General features: G+C 38.7%; 1 protein-coding gene and 1 long non-coding RNA gene across 7 annotated transcripts in view; one reads left to right on the top strand and one right to left on the bottom strand.

Annotated features, from left to right (window-relative positions):
• The window catches only part of LEKR1 (leucine, glutamate and lysine rich 1), a 175671-nt gene that overhangs the window by 78712 nt on the left and 81524 nt on the right, over nucleotides 1–15435 (bottom strand). For all 6 annotated transcript variants that reach the window (XM_074190807.1, XM_074190806.1, XM_074190813.1 and 3 more), the window contains one exon: nucleotides 12704–12882. In XM_074190807.1, the coding sequence (XP_074046908.1) occupies nucleotides 12704–12882 (179 nt within the window). The remainder of the gene's footprint in view (nucleotides 1–12703; nucleotides 12883–15435) is intronic.
• Nucleotides 12578–15176, top strand: LOC141490663 (uncharacterized). The gene is made up of 3 exons (XR_012469302.1): nucleotides 12578–12782; nucleotides 14656–14735; nucleotides 14908–15176. It is a non-coding gene; the product is annotated as an uncharacterized LOC141490663 (long non-coding RNA).

Raw genomic sequence — 15435 nt, 5'->3', positions numbered from 1 at the left:
GAAGAGGAAGGAAGGGGAGAGAGAGGGAAGGAAAGAAAGAGGAGATTATTATCATAAAAATCATTGGTCAAAGGGGAGGGGAGAAGAAGGAAAAGAGATTATTATTATCATCATTAAAAATTTGTATAAGGGTGGGGTGGAGCCAAGATGATGAAGTGAAGGCAGGGAATCCCAGAAACTCTTCCCCAGACCACTCTAAATGCATCAAATGCCTTTAAACAATAACTCTAACCAAATTCTAGAGTAGCAGAACCCACAGAAAGACTGAGAGAAACAATTTCCAGCCTGAGACAACTTGGAAGATCCTCAGGAAAGGTTTGTTACACTGGGGTTGGAAAGGGCCACAGCGCAGCCCAGGCAGAGCAGAAGAAAACCAGCTCCAGCCATTCAGGAACAGCCCATAGGATGCTTGGGTCCCTGGGGGCACCTGGGTCTGGAGCAGCAGGGTCAGTTTCCAGGTCTCTTAGCCCAGGAATTGTCAAGGACAACTTGGAAGGTCAACAAGAAAATTCTGCCACACCAGAGTGAGCATGGAAGCCAAACCAGTCCAGACTTTGGCATAGTCCCAGCCCTGGGAACTGGAAGCAGGTCTGCAGAGTTACCCAGCAGCTGCTTCCGTAGTACTCAGCCCATGGAAGATAAAGGGGTCTGGGGAGAGGTCTCTCTGTTATCTCTGAGGTAGGACTCTGTTGTTTTTCTATACTCAGATCCTGGTCTTCAAAAGGGGAGCTTTACTGTCATAACAGCACAGGGACCCTTCTCACAGTTCCAGGGCACAGGGGAGTGCCTGTGGTCATCCACAGGCTACATCACAGATCAGCAGAGCAGTCAGAGCTTCTCATAAGGTCCCAAGGAGGGTATCCCTGAAAACAGCCACAAAAACTCTCAAAAGCTTGGGGTAGTGCACTCTCCATCCTGGAAGCTTTATTAAGGGGGAAAAGGACTTTAACAAAGCATTAAAATCAAGTCATAAGCTGGGGAAATGAGTAAACAAAAAGAAAATAGTCTGACCACAGACAACTACTTTGGTCCCATGGAGGATCAAAATACACACTCAGAAGATGGCAAAGTCAAAGTTTCTATATCCAAAGCCTCCATGAAAAATAGGAATTGGGTTTCATGCTATGGAAGAGCTCAAAAAAAATTTGAAAATCATGTGAGGGAGGTAGATGAAAAATTGGGAAGAGAAATGAGACTGGGGTGGGAAAAATCACAAAAACCAAGTCTTCACCTTGGTGAAAGAGATACAAAAAATACTGAAGAAAATATATGAAAAATCATACTGCATCAAATGGAAAAACAATGCAAAGGGCCAATGAGGAGAAGAATGCCTTAAAAAGCAGAACTGGGAAGATGGAAAACAAGAGAGCTCTCTGAAGAAAATACCTCCTTCAAATGTATAACGGAACTAAGAGAAGCTGATGACTTTATTAGAAATCAAGAAACAATGAGACAAAACCAAAGGAATGAAAAACTAGAAGAAAATGAGATATATCTCATTGGAAAAACAACTGACCTGGAAAACAGATCCAGAAGAGATAATTTAAAAATTATTGGGCTACCTGAAAGTCATGGCCAGGAAAAAAGCCTTGACTTCATCTTTCAAGGAAATTTTCCAGGAAAATTGCCCTTATAGCCTAGAAACGGAAGATAAAATATCACCCCCTGAAAGAGATTCCAAAAGAAAAACTCCTAGGAATGTTTAACCAAATTCCAGAACTCCCAAGTCAAGTAAAAAAATATTACAAGCAGTCAGAAAGAAATAACTCAAATATCATGAAGCTACAGCCAGGTTTACAGAGGATTTGGCAGAGTCTACATTAAGACCTCATAGGACTTGGAATATAATATTCTGGAAAAGCTTGGATTAAAACCCGAAAATCAAATACCCAGCAAAACTGAACATATTCTTTCAGGGGAAAAGATGGACTTTCTTTTTTCTTTTTTTTCTTTTTTTTCCTTTTTAGTTTTTGCAAGGCAATAGGGTTAAGTGGCTTGCCAAAGGTCACACAGGTAATTGTTAAGTGTCTGAGGCTGGATTCGAACTCAAGTACTACTGACTCGAGGGCCAGTTTTCTATCCACTATGCCACCTAGCTGTCCCTGAAAAGATGGACTTTCAATGAAACAGGGAACTTTCCAACTTTCCTATTTTAATGACCAGAACTGAACAGAAAGTTTGATCTTCAAGTACAGGACTCAGGTGAAGTATAGAGAAGGTGAACAGGACTCAGGTGAAGTATAGAGAAGGTGAACAGCAAGGGCAAATGATGAACTGCATATATTCCTGCATGAGAAGATGATACTGGTAACACTTATGAACCTTCTCATTTATGACGACAATTAGAAATATATTTAAACTAGGAACAGGAAGGAACTGAATATGAAGGTATAATATATTATAAAGATGGGCAAGAAAGGAATGTACTGAGAGAAAGGGAAAGGAGAAATAGAATGGGCTAAGTTATTCATGCAAAAGAGGCAATAAAAAGGTTATTGCAATGGAGTGGAAGGGGAGAAGGTGAAGGGGAATGAGTGAGTCTTCATTATCATCACAAGTGGCTCAGAGAGGAAATAACATACATACTCAATTGGTTATAGAAATCTATCTTACCCTAGAGGAAAAAGGAGAGGAAAGGGATGAGAGAACAGGGACAGGGAAGGAGGGGGGGGCTGTAGGTGATAGAAGAGAGGGAAGAGGGAAGTCAGATAGAACACCCTTTTGAGGAGGGACAGAAGAGAGAGAATAGAATAAATGGAGGTGGGGAGGAAGAGGATGGAGGGAAATTCAGCTAGCAATAATAACAGTGGGGAAAAATATTGAAGAAATTTCTCTAATGGACTTATGATAAAGAAAGTGATCTATCCCAAAGACAGAATTGATGATATCTGAAGATTTTTTTCCTCTCACTTTATTTTTCTTAAGGTTTTTCTATTTTTTGTGGGGGGGAGGGAGATTATGTTTACCTTCACAAGATTCTTGTAGTAATATGAAAAAATGATAAACATACTACCAAAAATTTGTATAAAAGCTGGTAATTTGTTGACTTTAAGAATTAATGAATTATTAAAGTTGAATACCAGTAGACATGTTTGGAATCCTTTATAAACACTAATATAAACACCAAGACTTTTTTTGTCAAAAAAAACAACCACCACCCAGCATAATGGTTTAATCTAGCCATAAAAGACAAGTGTAGCAGAACATGGAATAGTACTACCTTGTGTTTATATATTGTTTTATATGCACAAATGTTTGTATATATACAAACATACCCTTATATACATATATATGTATCTATGTATATATGAAATCTTATTTCATTCTTACCATAGTCCAGTGAAATGGTTATTGCCATTATTATTATTATTATTATTATTATTATTATTATTATATCCATTTTAAAGATTAGGAAAATGATCCTTCAGAATTAAAGTCTTTCCTTGACCAGGATGGTGGAGGAAGTTATTAGAAGACCTACATTTCTGATCTTGGACCCAGAAGGGAAATGACTATTTCACAATTTCTAAAATAGAAATTAAATCTTGGTCTATCCCAGAGCATAATAGAGTCTGGCACATAGTAGGTAGATAAGATGCTTTTTGGTTGATTAAGGCAGACTTCAAAAAGATCTTTATATACTGGAATCTACAGCATTGTGAAATTGAAATGAGGAAAATTGGTATAAAGTACATTGCAAATCTTAAAGTGCTATCTATATAAATACCAGTAAGAGGGGGGAGTAGGAGTATTGTAGTTATCATCATTATCATATTATTATTATTATTATTATTATTATTATTATTATTTAGCTTCTAGTTCCCAGGTCTTCAATTCCCAATCATTCTGATGCCCTTCTATTGAGCTAAATTAGTCTGTGCAAAGGAATATTAGCATAGATTTGGAAATGCTTAATAACTAGGCTTTGAAGAAAATCCTTACACAATTTGAAGTTTAATCTGCATTGTTAAACCCTTTTTTCTAAAGTCTAGACAATTAGCAATAAATCTAGCCCTGATTTATAGTGATTGATAGTTTCTGAAGTGTAAATGCTCACAAGATGGATCCAAGCCTAAGACAAGAATCTTGAAATAAATGGAAGATAAAAATTTAATAGGAGCAAATGTAATTCATACAGAATTTTAAACATACCAAAAGTCACAAGTAAATGATAGGAGGCACGTTATCATACAGCAATTCCTCTAAACAAGATCTGGGAATTTTTTTTTCTTTTTTATATAAACATTTTGTTTTCCAATTATTATATACAATAGTAGTTTCTACCTATCATTTTTTGTAAGATTTTGAATTTTTCAATTTCCCCTCCCATCCTCCCACCCCCCCACCCCCCCACGGAAGGGAGTCTGATAATCTTTACATTGTTTCCATGCTATACACTGAAGATCTGGGCATTTTCAGGGACTGACATAGCATCTCAAAGCTAATGTGAGTTTGAGCACCATTAAGAGGTACGTAACTTGGGAGAGGTAGGGCAAAATGTCAGAGAAAACCAGGAACTTCCCTAAGCTCTCCTGAGGTTCCTTCAAAACAAATTCTGGAACCTACAGCAGTGACAAAAGAACAGAGTAAAACATTTTTCAGTTTAAAATATCAGGAAAGGTCTGTCTTGACAGGGTAGAGGAGGAGTGTGACTTGGTGCAGGGAATAGAGCTCAGCACAGGGAGGAGATTAGCATGGGCAGGGTGCAGAGAAGTCCAGCCAGAGGCTCTCAACCACAGAAGAGATCTTCAGCTGGGGCCTCTGGGTCCCAGCTCAGTGGGCCAAGGGCAAAATGGGACAGCTGGGAGGGCTCCAACACAGGTGCAGACCCCAGATTGAAAGCCACAAGGCCCTCAGTGGAGTCAATAAAATTGGGTTGGACAGCTCCAGCCCAGTGAGCAAGCTGCTGGCATTTCCAACCCACAAAGTCTGCCAACAGGCCCCTCTCCCAGTATAAGAAGCTTGGGATAGTATCCCTGTGGCTCAGGAGCAGAGTTCAAAATGAGTAAGAAAAGTCAGAGAAAAATTGTGATAGAAAATCACCATGGAGATAAGGAAGAAAGCAATACCATTTCAGAAGAGAAAGGCAGAAAAAAAATACATATGAAACCCCAGAGGAATATGAATAGGTCTCCAATTCAAAAAGACCAATGTCAAAAAGACAAAGGATTTAAAAAATGAAGTGTAAAAACTGGAAAAAGGAATTCAAAAGAAATTCAACATCATGCAAAAGGAAGCACAAAACTAACTAAAGAAAACAACTCCTTTATGTACAATTGGGCAAATGGACAAAGAAAACAACTCTTTAAAAATGAAATTAGAGGGGCGGCTAGGTGGCATAGTGGATAAAGCACTGGCCTTGGAATCAGGAGTATCTGGGTTCAAATTCGGTCTCATGACACTTAATAATTACCTAGCTGTGTGGCCTTGGGCAAGCCACTTAACCCCGTTTTCCTTGCAAAAACCTAAAAAAAATGAAATTAGGCAAATGGAAAAAGAAAAGTCTTCCTTCAAAAATATAATTTGACAAATGGAAAAATAAAGCAACTCTTAAAAATAGAATTAGTCAAATGAAAAAGAAGTTGCAAAAGCTAATTGAAGAAAATAATTTCTTGAAAAATAGAATTGGGCAAATGGAAGCAAATGACTCTGAGATATCAACGATCAGTTAAGCAAAATTTTTAAAAATGAAAAATAGTAGATTAAAATACCTCAGTGGGAAAAGCAATTATCCTGGAAAGCAAATCCAGGAAAGATAATTTGAGAACTATTGGAATCCCTGAAAGTCATGATAAAAAGGAGCCTGGACAATATTCTTTAAGAAATCAAGAAAAACTGTCCTATATCCTAGAACCAGAGGGTAAAAAATTATTGAAAATATCCACTGATCACCTCCTGAAGGAATCCCAAAATGAAAATGCCAAGGAATATTGTAGCCAAATTCCAGATTATCAGGTCAAAGAGAAAATATTGCAGACAATCAGAAAGAAACATTTCAAATACCAAGGAGTCATGGTCAGGATTACACAGGACTTGGTACCCTCAACATTAAAGGATCAAAGAACCTGGGAAATGATATTCTGGGGGGACAAAGGAGCTTCGATTATAAACAAGAATCAACTACCCAGAAAAATTGAGCATACTTTTTCAGAGGGAGAAGATGGACATTCAATGAAAGAGGTGACTTTCAAATTTTCCAGATGGAAAGAACAGAGCTGAATAGAAAATTTAATCTTCAAACTTGAGACTCAAGAGCTACATAAAAGGGTGAAGAAGGGAAAAGAAAAAGAATGTTATTCAGTAAGATTAAACTGATTACATCCCTACATGGGGAAAATGACATCTATAACTCTTGAGAACTGGATCTCTCTAAAAGAATATTAATACAAAGTATGGGTATAAGTTGATTTTGATGAGATGATATTTTAAAAAGTTAAGACATTAAAAGAAAGGGATTGTACTGGAATGGGAGAAAGGGGAAGGCAGAATGTGGTAAATTACATTACATGAAGAGGTACAAAAGACCTATTACAGTTGAGGGAAAGAAGGGAGGAGGGGTGAGAATTTCTTGAATCTTACTTTCATCAGATTTGGCTCAAAACAGGAATAACATCTATACTCAGTTGAGTTTAAAAACTTACTACAGGGACTTAGGAGAGAAAGGGAAGGAGGAACTTACAGAAATTAGGGCAGAAGGGTGGTGTTGTAAAAGTAGGAGGGGAAGGGGAAAGAAAATGAAGGGAGGCTAAGAGAAGGGAGGGCAAATTGATGGGGGGGATCAGAAATGAAACACTGGTAAGGAGAGATAGGGTGAAGGGAGAGAGAAATATGCAAATGGAGGGAAAATAGGATGAGGGGATGTGAATGGGATGAACACTCCCATAAAATAGAAAAGGATAGCAGAGTGGATTACAAATCAGAATTCTACAGTATGTTGTTTATAGGAAATATGTCTAAAGCAGAGAGAGATACACACATAGTGAAGGTAAAGTATTGGAGGAAAATATACTATGCTTCAGCTTAAGTGAAAAAAGGAGGGGTAGTATCCTTATCTCAGACAAAGTAAAAGCAAAAATAGATCTCCTTAAAAGGAATAAGGAAGAAAACTACAACTTCCTAAAAGGTATAGACAATGAAGTAATATCAATAAACATATATGTACAAGTGGTATAGCATCCAGATGCTTAGAAGAGAAACTAAATGAGTTACAGGAAGACAGTTGGCAAAACTACCCCTGTGGGGAACCGCCCCCTCCCTCTCTCTGAATTAGATGAATCAAACCACAAAATAAACAAGAGGGAAATTACGAAGAACAAAATTTTAGAGAATTTTAGAGAAATTAGATATGATAGAGCTCTTGGTTAATGATAATTAAGAGACCATGATCACAAAGTACTGGCACAATTTCTTCAAGAACAAGTTACGCTGGGCGGTTAGGTGATGCAGTGGATAGAGCAATGGCTCTGGAGTCAGGAGTACCTGAGTTCAAATCCGGCCTCAGACACTTAATAATTACCTAGCTGTGTGGTCTTGGGCAAGTCACTTAACCCCATTGCCTTGCAAAAAAAAAACCCTTAAAAAATAGGTTATGCTAGACTAAGTTCATTTCCTTCATTGACAGGGCAATTAGACTAGTATAACTGTGGATTGATAGAAATAAGGGTTACCTAAAAGGTCAATCGAACATTTAACCAGGTGTCTCATGTTTTCTTTGTGAACAAGATGGTGAGATGTGGGCTCGATAACTGTACAGATTAGCTGGATTAAGAACTGGTTGAACAGCCAGATCTGAAGACTCAACATTCCAGCAATGATGTCACCAGTCTCCAGGATCAACCCAGAAATCTGTCTTTGGCACTGTGCTGCTTAAAAGTTTTCTTCAGCATTTGGAGCAAGACATCTATCCTATAATTATCAAATTTGCAGGGGACACCAAATTGAGTGGGAATAGCTAAAACAGTTATAGTCAGGAACCAAACTTTTTTTTAAAAGGCTTAAACAGTCAAGAAAATTAGGCTGAATCTTATAAATCAAAGTATAATGGGGAGGAAATGCCTACACTTGGACTAAAAAAATCAACCTTATCAATTTTTAAGATGGAAGAGATATATGGCTAGGTAAAAGTCCTTGTAAAAAAATCTAAAATTTTAAATGAGAATTGCTGGCATTTATATGGTTCTTTCCAATTTATAATGCATGCTCCATTTCATTTAAATCTCACATCAAACCTATGAGGTAGGCACCACCCATATTTTTATTCCCATTTTATAGTTGAAGTTGAGGTTCAGAGACAAAATTACTTGCCAAAAATCACACAGTTAACTGTTGGAGGCAAGATTAAAACCCAAGTCTTTTGAAGTCCAAGGCCAACTCTCTATCCAGGCTGCCTTGCTAGACAGGAAGCTCTGTAAAATGGGAGCTGAGAACCTTGGGTGGAAAGAGAAGCAGAGAGCAGTGACAAAGGGGATAGATGGTGATGATGGTAGTCCTTCGTAAATGAAGAGGATCAAGTCAACAAATGCATGATAACATGATTGGAACAATTATGTTTGTTAAGAGTGAGGGCAGTGTTGTGGAAAGACATCTTTCTCACTTGTCTTTACCAGAACCATTTCACCCTGTGGCCTGATTTGCTAGGAAACAAGGTTTTTGGTGACTGTCTGGATGCTGAGGGGACCTTGGTTCTTGAGCATGATTTTTTTCCACTCATATCAGCAAGGCAATCTTGGTACTCCAGCACCACCAAAGCACCAGTATGTTATATCTAGTGACAAAATAGAGACACAGCATACGAGGCACCATTATATCTTAGCTGTTGTCTCAGACAACAACATAGTTAATCCAGATCTGTCTTGAGATGGATTAATCAACAGTCCAGCCTTTCTTCTCAGACCTTTAAAGAGAAGGGCAATGCCCACTTACCACTCCTAGGTCTATGCTGCTCTGCTCTGTTAGTGCACTCCCCAGAACTCAAGATCCCCAGATGATGCCATTGTATTCTCTACTCAGACATCTTACATTTTACACAAACTATTGGGCATGGCTTTGGAAAGGGCCTGGAAGATGGGCAGTCATCAGCCTGGCAAAAGATCTCCAGGTCATGTCATGCAAGGATTAGTCAAAGGGAGGAGAGAAGAAACTCAAGGGAGATGAGTTTCTGAAGGGCTGTCCCTGAAGTGGGGTCTGGCTCATGCTAATTGGTTTAGTGGGTGGAAGCTGCAAGAGATGGATATAGGTTGGATGCATGGAAGATTCCTCAAAGGTTCTCCAAGGTGATGTCTTAACTTTAAGGCTAAAAGACCATTATCTGGGCATGTTGGAGATTTTTTTCCAGAGGTGGGAAAAACTCAGTGACTTCCAAGGTCCCTTCTACTTTTGAGCATCCATGATGCAGAAGGAGGAGGATTTGAAGCCTGGTTAACTGGCTCCCAGCCATCTCATGCAGGCAGGAGCTGCTTCCTGTTTCCCAAAGCCACTCCAGCTAATACGGACAAAGTTTGTCTTTTTCCTGCTGTTTACCAGCTGCTTCTAATATTGCTGGAATCTGAGCCTGCCTCACCTAATCAAATTTAGTAGGGATTGATTTACATTCTCAAGGAAACAAGCCAGGTTTAAGAACCAGGTGAAGTTAACTGCAATAGTAAAAAAAAATGGTAACAAATTATAATTTAAATAATCTTTAGCTATAAATTCTAGCAAGTTCCTACTGAATTGCCCTTACTATAATTTTTTTTAATAAGACCGGTTAATTAAAAATAAAATATTTTTTAAAAGTTTCTACAAGTAAAGAGAATTTCAGTCACTTTATTTCACACATCACTCATTTGACATTTAAACACTGTCTGATATTCTGGGCATCTTTTCATGGGTGTCTTATCTGCCGAACAAGATGATTATCTACTTTAAGGAGTAAGCCCATTGGGTTTTGAGGAGTTTGAGTTGTATACTTCATGGGTCTGGTATAGTGTCTTGTAAATAGGAAGCATTTCATACCTGTGTGTTCATTAAGTAGATCATTTCTAAAAGAAATTTGATTAAATGCTCTAAAACAGAGGCATCAATGCCACCTGCAACACTCCCAAGGGCAGTCTGAACCAGATTAAAATTTAATTGAGGCTATTTAACCAAGTAAATCAAAACACAGTAGTGTTGCTATGTAGTTTTCTGAGTCACCCTGTAACTGGTAAGGATCCTAAGGAAGTCTAGGGGCCCCATTTCTATTGAAGTTTGACACCACAGCTCAAAAAGAGTGACAGCCAATCCTCTGGCATTCACGTGAGTTAAAAGGCTCATCAGGCTCCAGATGGTCTGAGGTGAGCCTCGCCATGGCCTCGTGGAGCAGGTACCACAGGGATAATTTTGTTCAGCAAGGTCAGGTAACTTATCCACAGTCCTGAAGTAGGGTCACAGGTAAATGCCAAACCCACATCTCCTGCAGTCTGGGCCCAGGACATTTTTCCAATACTATCTTTTCTTTCAGTGATACCAAAGATCTCAAGGTACAACTTTCAACTTTTGTTCTTTCAATGTGATGACTATTAAGCAGGATTTAAGATGTGCGAATGACATAATGCTTGCTTAAATCCTGCTAATCCAGGTCTAGCTTGGTCAATGCTTAAGTATGCTTACTCAAGTTATCTTTCTCTTTCATTTCTTAAAGGCTTCAAGCTGATGCCAAAGGGATTTTCCTCAAGTGGAAGTCTGATCATGTCACTCTTCTTCCTACTCAACAGACTCCAAAGTTGGTATCTCTGAAGCCTTTCCTATTAGAATGTAAGCTTCTGAAGAGTTGCTAGCACTGCATGTAGGGGAGACATGACTCCTGATGTGGCAGATCTGTCAGGGACTTGGTAAGTTGGTCCCAGTATCTCTGCAGAACCACCTGGAGAGAGGGTCTCCCAGGGATGAACCTGTTTATATCTGTAGAACTTCTCTGACTTCTGTTTGCTTGGATAAATAACTTTAGTCTCTAGTCACTCTTTGTGCCAGTCTTTTGTGTAACCAGCAATTGATGAAAAAAAGCTAAGCTAAGGCTATGCTGCCATTTCAGACTGACTGGGGATTGTGCCCTTACAATAGATAATTTGAATCTTGACAGCTAGATATAATGCTAATTCATGCATTTTTTTCAGAGATTAGAAAAAAAGAAGAGTCACTCTTTGAAGAACTGCTGGGACCTGCCTGCCTCTTTGACTAGCCATTTCTTCTGAGTTATTCCATTTAACAGATTTCATAACACTCCAGGGTCTGTCCTTTCAAAGGAGAGTCCAAGAAAAACTATCCCATATTCAGGATAATCTGTGATCACACATTAACTTAATGTCCTGGCTCAAGAACCCCCGCAGTTGTTTGTTATTTTTCTTTACTAGTCAGCCAGATAGCCTATGTAGCAATAGAACATTTCCCTTATACAAATCACATCATTGCGGAGAGTAGACACATTTAAGGCAGGTGTGACCAGAATTTAGGCCTAAAAGAGCCCATCCTTAGAAATGTCTATGGCTAGGGCCCACATGTAGAGGGAGCATTTATTCTTCCATCTCTAATGGGTCAGCAATGTTTCTGGGGTTAGTTCTTTCAGGTCCTGGTCTCTTGTCAGAGGGTGGCCTCTATCAATGATTCTACTCAGCACATTGTGGTGAATTCTCTTGTCTTCCAGGGTCTTTCTTCAAGTGAAGTCTGCCAATAAGGTATTTTCTCTCCTCACAAGTCAAAAAACTAGATTCTTCCATCTCCATTTTAGCTTAGAACCCAAAAAATGAAGCTTAACTCTTAGAGTGAGGGAGATCCTTCCACAGCAAGTCTATAGATTTTAAAAGTTTTTATTGAAACAACAGACCATATATTTTGATTTGCTATTTTAGCAAGAGCTCTATGGTAGCTCTGCTTCACCTACAGGGGTCACAAAAATTCACACTGCTGCCCTGGGATGCATTTTGAATAGCCCTGTACTAGGAGCTTTTTAAGGGTTACCTTTTTCTCTAAAGGAAAGGCCTATTACAGTAGTTTTTTTTTTTCCTCCAGAAGAATCCTCTCCACAGGCCAGACTCTTGAGAGCACAATACTACTCACCGTGCTTATCTGCATCAAAAGTCATTCACATCCAAATCTCTATCTGATTTAGGATTAAAAATTCCTAGTCACGCCCATTCAACCCCATACTAGAGGTTCTGTGTCCTTAATATCCATTCAGAGAGGAGATTCTGCCAAAGAAACTTCCCAAGGGTCCATGTCAGTCTAGAGCACATCAGTTTTCCCCTCAATACCAATCATTTAGGGTTCCTACTTAAATGAAGAAGGGCAAGGGCAACAAAAAGAAGAATGGCAGAGAGCCCATCTACTAACTTTAGCATTAATCTTTTATTCCAAATGCCTTCCTTTCTCTCATGGATGTATGTGACCAGATTCTCATGAATAGAAATAATGGATAAGAAAGGAATTTGGGGTTAAAGAATTTAAGATGTTCCTTAGAAAAATATAGCGCATACTTAACTCAAGCATCAAATTTAGTTCTATAAATAAGTGTTTTTCAGGTGATATGTAGGATTATGCTAAAGAAGAAGGGTGTGGAGAGAAAGAAAAATAATTGGGAAGAAAAACAATTCATATTTCTATTTTTCATATTGAAAAACTATCTCTCATTAAACTTGCGCTCCACCACTCAAAACAGAGACCTTTCTATCCTGATGGGGATGAGACAAACCTGCTGAAATTGCTCTCTCACTGATGGGTTGAATATGTAGCAACATCTCTTCACTTAGCATAATCCAGTTCTGGAGTGTGTAAGTAACTTCATTTTTAAAGCTCACTAGTTCTCTCTTAGAAAACTTGAGAAACAGAAGTGTCTTCTTGTGCATTGCACGGTGCTGTTCTAGCTTGTTACTGTAAAGAAAGAAAATGGGATCAGTAGGAAGTTTTCAAATTTTGAAAATGGCAATATTCTAGTTTCTTTTTTATTACTATTATTTGAATTCTAAGAGGATACAGTTATTAATCCCACTAGACAATAGAATGCCTTAATGGGCAATTTTCTCAGTAACAATGGTACTTTTTTTCTACTCTGGATGCTCAGAAATACTCCATTTTTGTGGTTTAGAACACACAAGTTTGTAGTTGAAAAACAAAATTGAATCCATCGATTCTGTGACTGTGTCTGCATAAGAATGGCCAATACTTTGGCAGGCAACAGTCTAAGGAAAAGTAGGCTGGTGAAGCTGACAGGGACCCGGATTAGGAGCCAGGAAACCCCAGTTTGAATCTTGATTTTGCTGCTTATTAACCTGCCCACCTTGAAGTAAGTCATTTCCCTTTTAGAACATTCATTCTTTCATCTCTAAAATTAAGGAGATGGATTAGATGATCTTTAAGAGCCTTTGAAACCTAGTTGATTGGGTTCTAGATTCAAAGCAACCTTTGCGTGTGGATATTAGTTGCTGGTATAGAATCTAGTTATCATTTTCACCCTGAGGGTAAAATTTGGTTCTGACTTTTTCTGGCACATTTCCCAGAAAAAAGTCCACTGAGCTCCATTCAATGTTCTCTGATTTCCTTCAGATCAACAAGCTGAAGGAATAAAATATAAATAAAATCTCCAGTCAAACATTTCAAAAGTTTCAATATGTTTGCTTTGCATATCGTTGTTTTCCTTATTTCTCTCATCTTCATAGTCGTAATATTTTGACATAATAACATTCTCTAACATTAACCTACTATAACTTTTTCAGTGAGTCTCCAATAACTACTAGAGAGACTGTTGCACTTTTGTATTATTCTAGACTTTCTAAATATATAGCTGTGCCTCTTCCAAGGAAAAATATTTTAAAATCTCTACTCCTGACACTTCATTCTTTACTTTGATTTAGCTGTTTTTAATCTATTTCACAACTTCCAAAGAGCTATTCGCCCTCCAGTGATGCATAAGTTCATTAGTTGCTATGATCAACACTACATTTATCATCCAGTTGATAGTATTTTGGAGAGGGTGTGGCTCTTGTCCTTGGTTATCAAATTAGGCCAAAAGCACATTACTATATTTGAGACAAATGACAATGTGTCCGATTGTAGCTGATCAGACAATATGATCTCGGAATGCTTTACCATTGGTTGGGCACAAATAACCCATGTAAACACTTGGGGTGCTTATGCTTGTTTCTTTTGAGCTGCTTCCATTCTGCCTTCCACATAGAGCACAATCATGCTCTATGATGAGAGTATGTCATACTGGATGGTCCTGTGCCAGGATCTCCCATGCTGCAAAATCAATTCCAAAATCCTTATGAGAGAACTTCAGGGTGTCTTGGTATCACTTCTTCTGATCCCCTGGTGAGCACTTGCCCTGTGAGTTCTCCAAAAAATAGTTTTTTTGACAAGAGTACATCTGGCATTCTAACTCCATGTCCAGTTCATTATAGTGTTGTCTGTAGTAATGTTGGAATACTAGGCAGTTTAGCTCCAGAAAGGACCTCAGGGTCTGGGATCTTCTCCTGCCAGGTGACCTTCAGAATCTTCCTAAGACAATTTAACTGGAAGCCCTTCAGTTTCCTGACATGCCCAGGTTTCACAGGCATTTAGTAATGAGGTCAACACAACAGTTCTGCATATCTTCAGTTTGGTAGTTAGTCTAATACCTCTTCTCTCTCACACTTTCTTTCGAAGCCTCCCAAATGCTGAGCTCTGGCAATGCATGTGTCAACCTCAATATCAATATGTAACTCCCAGGAAAGGACACTGCCAAGGTGAGTGAACTTGTCCACAGTCCTCAAAACTTCTCCATTTGCTGTCATCACTAATTCCACATGTAGATGGGGTGGTGCTGGCTGATGAATACCTAGACTTTCTTGATGTTCCTTGTTAGAACAAAATGAACACAAGCAGCAGAGAATCGACCCATACTTTGTTGGCTCTCAGTTTCAGAGGCTGCATAGATACACCATCATCTGCAAACAGAAGATCACACACCAACACTTCCTCCTCTTTGGTCTTGGTTTGTAATTTTTTCAAGTTAAAGACTTCACCATCAGTGCAGTAGTAGACCTTCAGCAAAGGTATTTGATAACATGGCTGAAAACACCATGCTTAAAAGCCTGGGAGCAAGGACACCTCCTAGTTTCGCTCCACTGGTTACTGGGAATCACAAGAGCATCAACCACTATCCAGAAGCCAGGCAAGCATGCCATCATGAGACTCACAGACAATACTGATGAAGTTCTCCAGAAGAGGATGTGCTTCACCCTTGGTAGAGTTAAGTGGAGGAGAGGAGGAGAAAGACCATAATCAGGTCTGTATCCAAAGATTTTCTAGCTTGGTAGGATCTACCAGAGTTTAGACTCTGGTTATAGACTTTTAAGACTTCAGAATCACCTCCCTTTCACTAAGGACTTTTGAAGTAGGAAAAAATGCCATGAAAATTTTTACCACAGCAAAGAAAAATTTTCT

The sequence above is a fragment of the Macrotis lagotis genome, chromosome 6 (assembly GCF_037893015.1).
Source record: "Macrotis lagotis isolate mMagLag1 chromosome 6, bilby.v1.9.chrom.fasta, whole genome shotgun sequence".
Lineage (NCBI taxonomy): Eukaryota > Metazoa > Chordata > Mammalia > Peramelemorphia > Peramelidae > Macrotis > Macrotis lagotis.
This window is presented reverse-complemented; position numbering and strand designations above follow the sequence as displayed.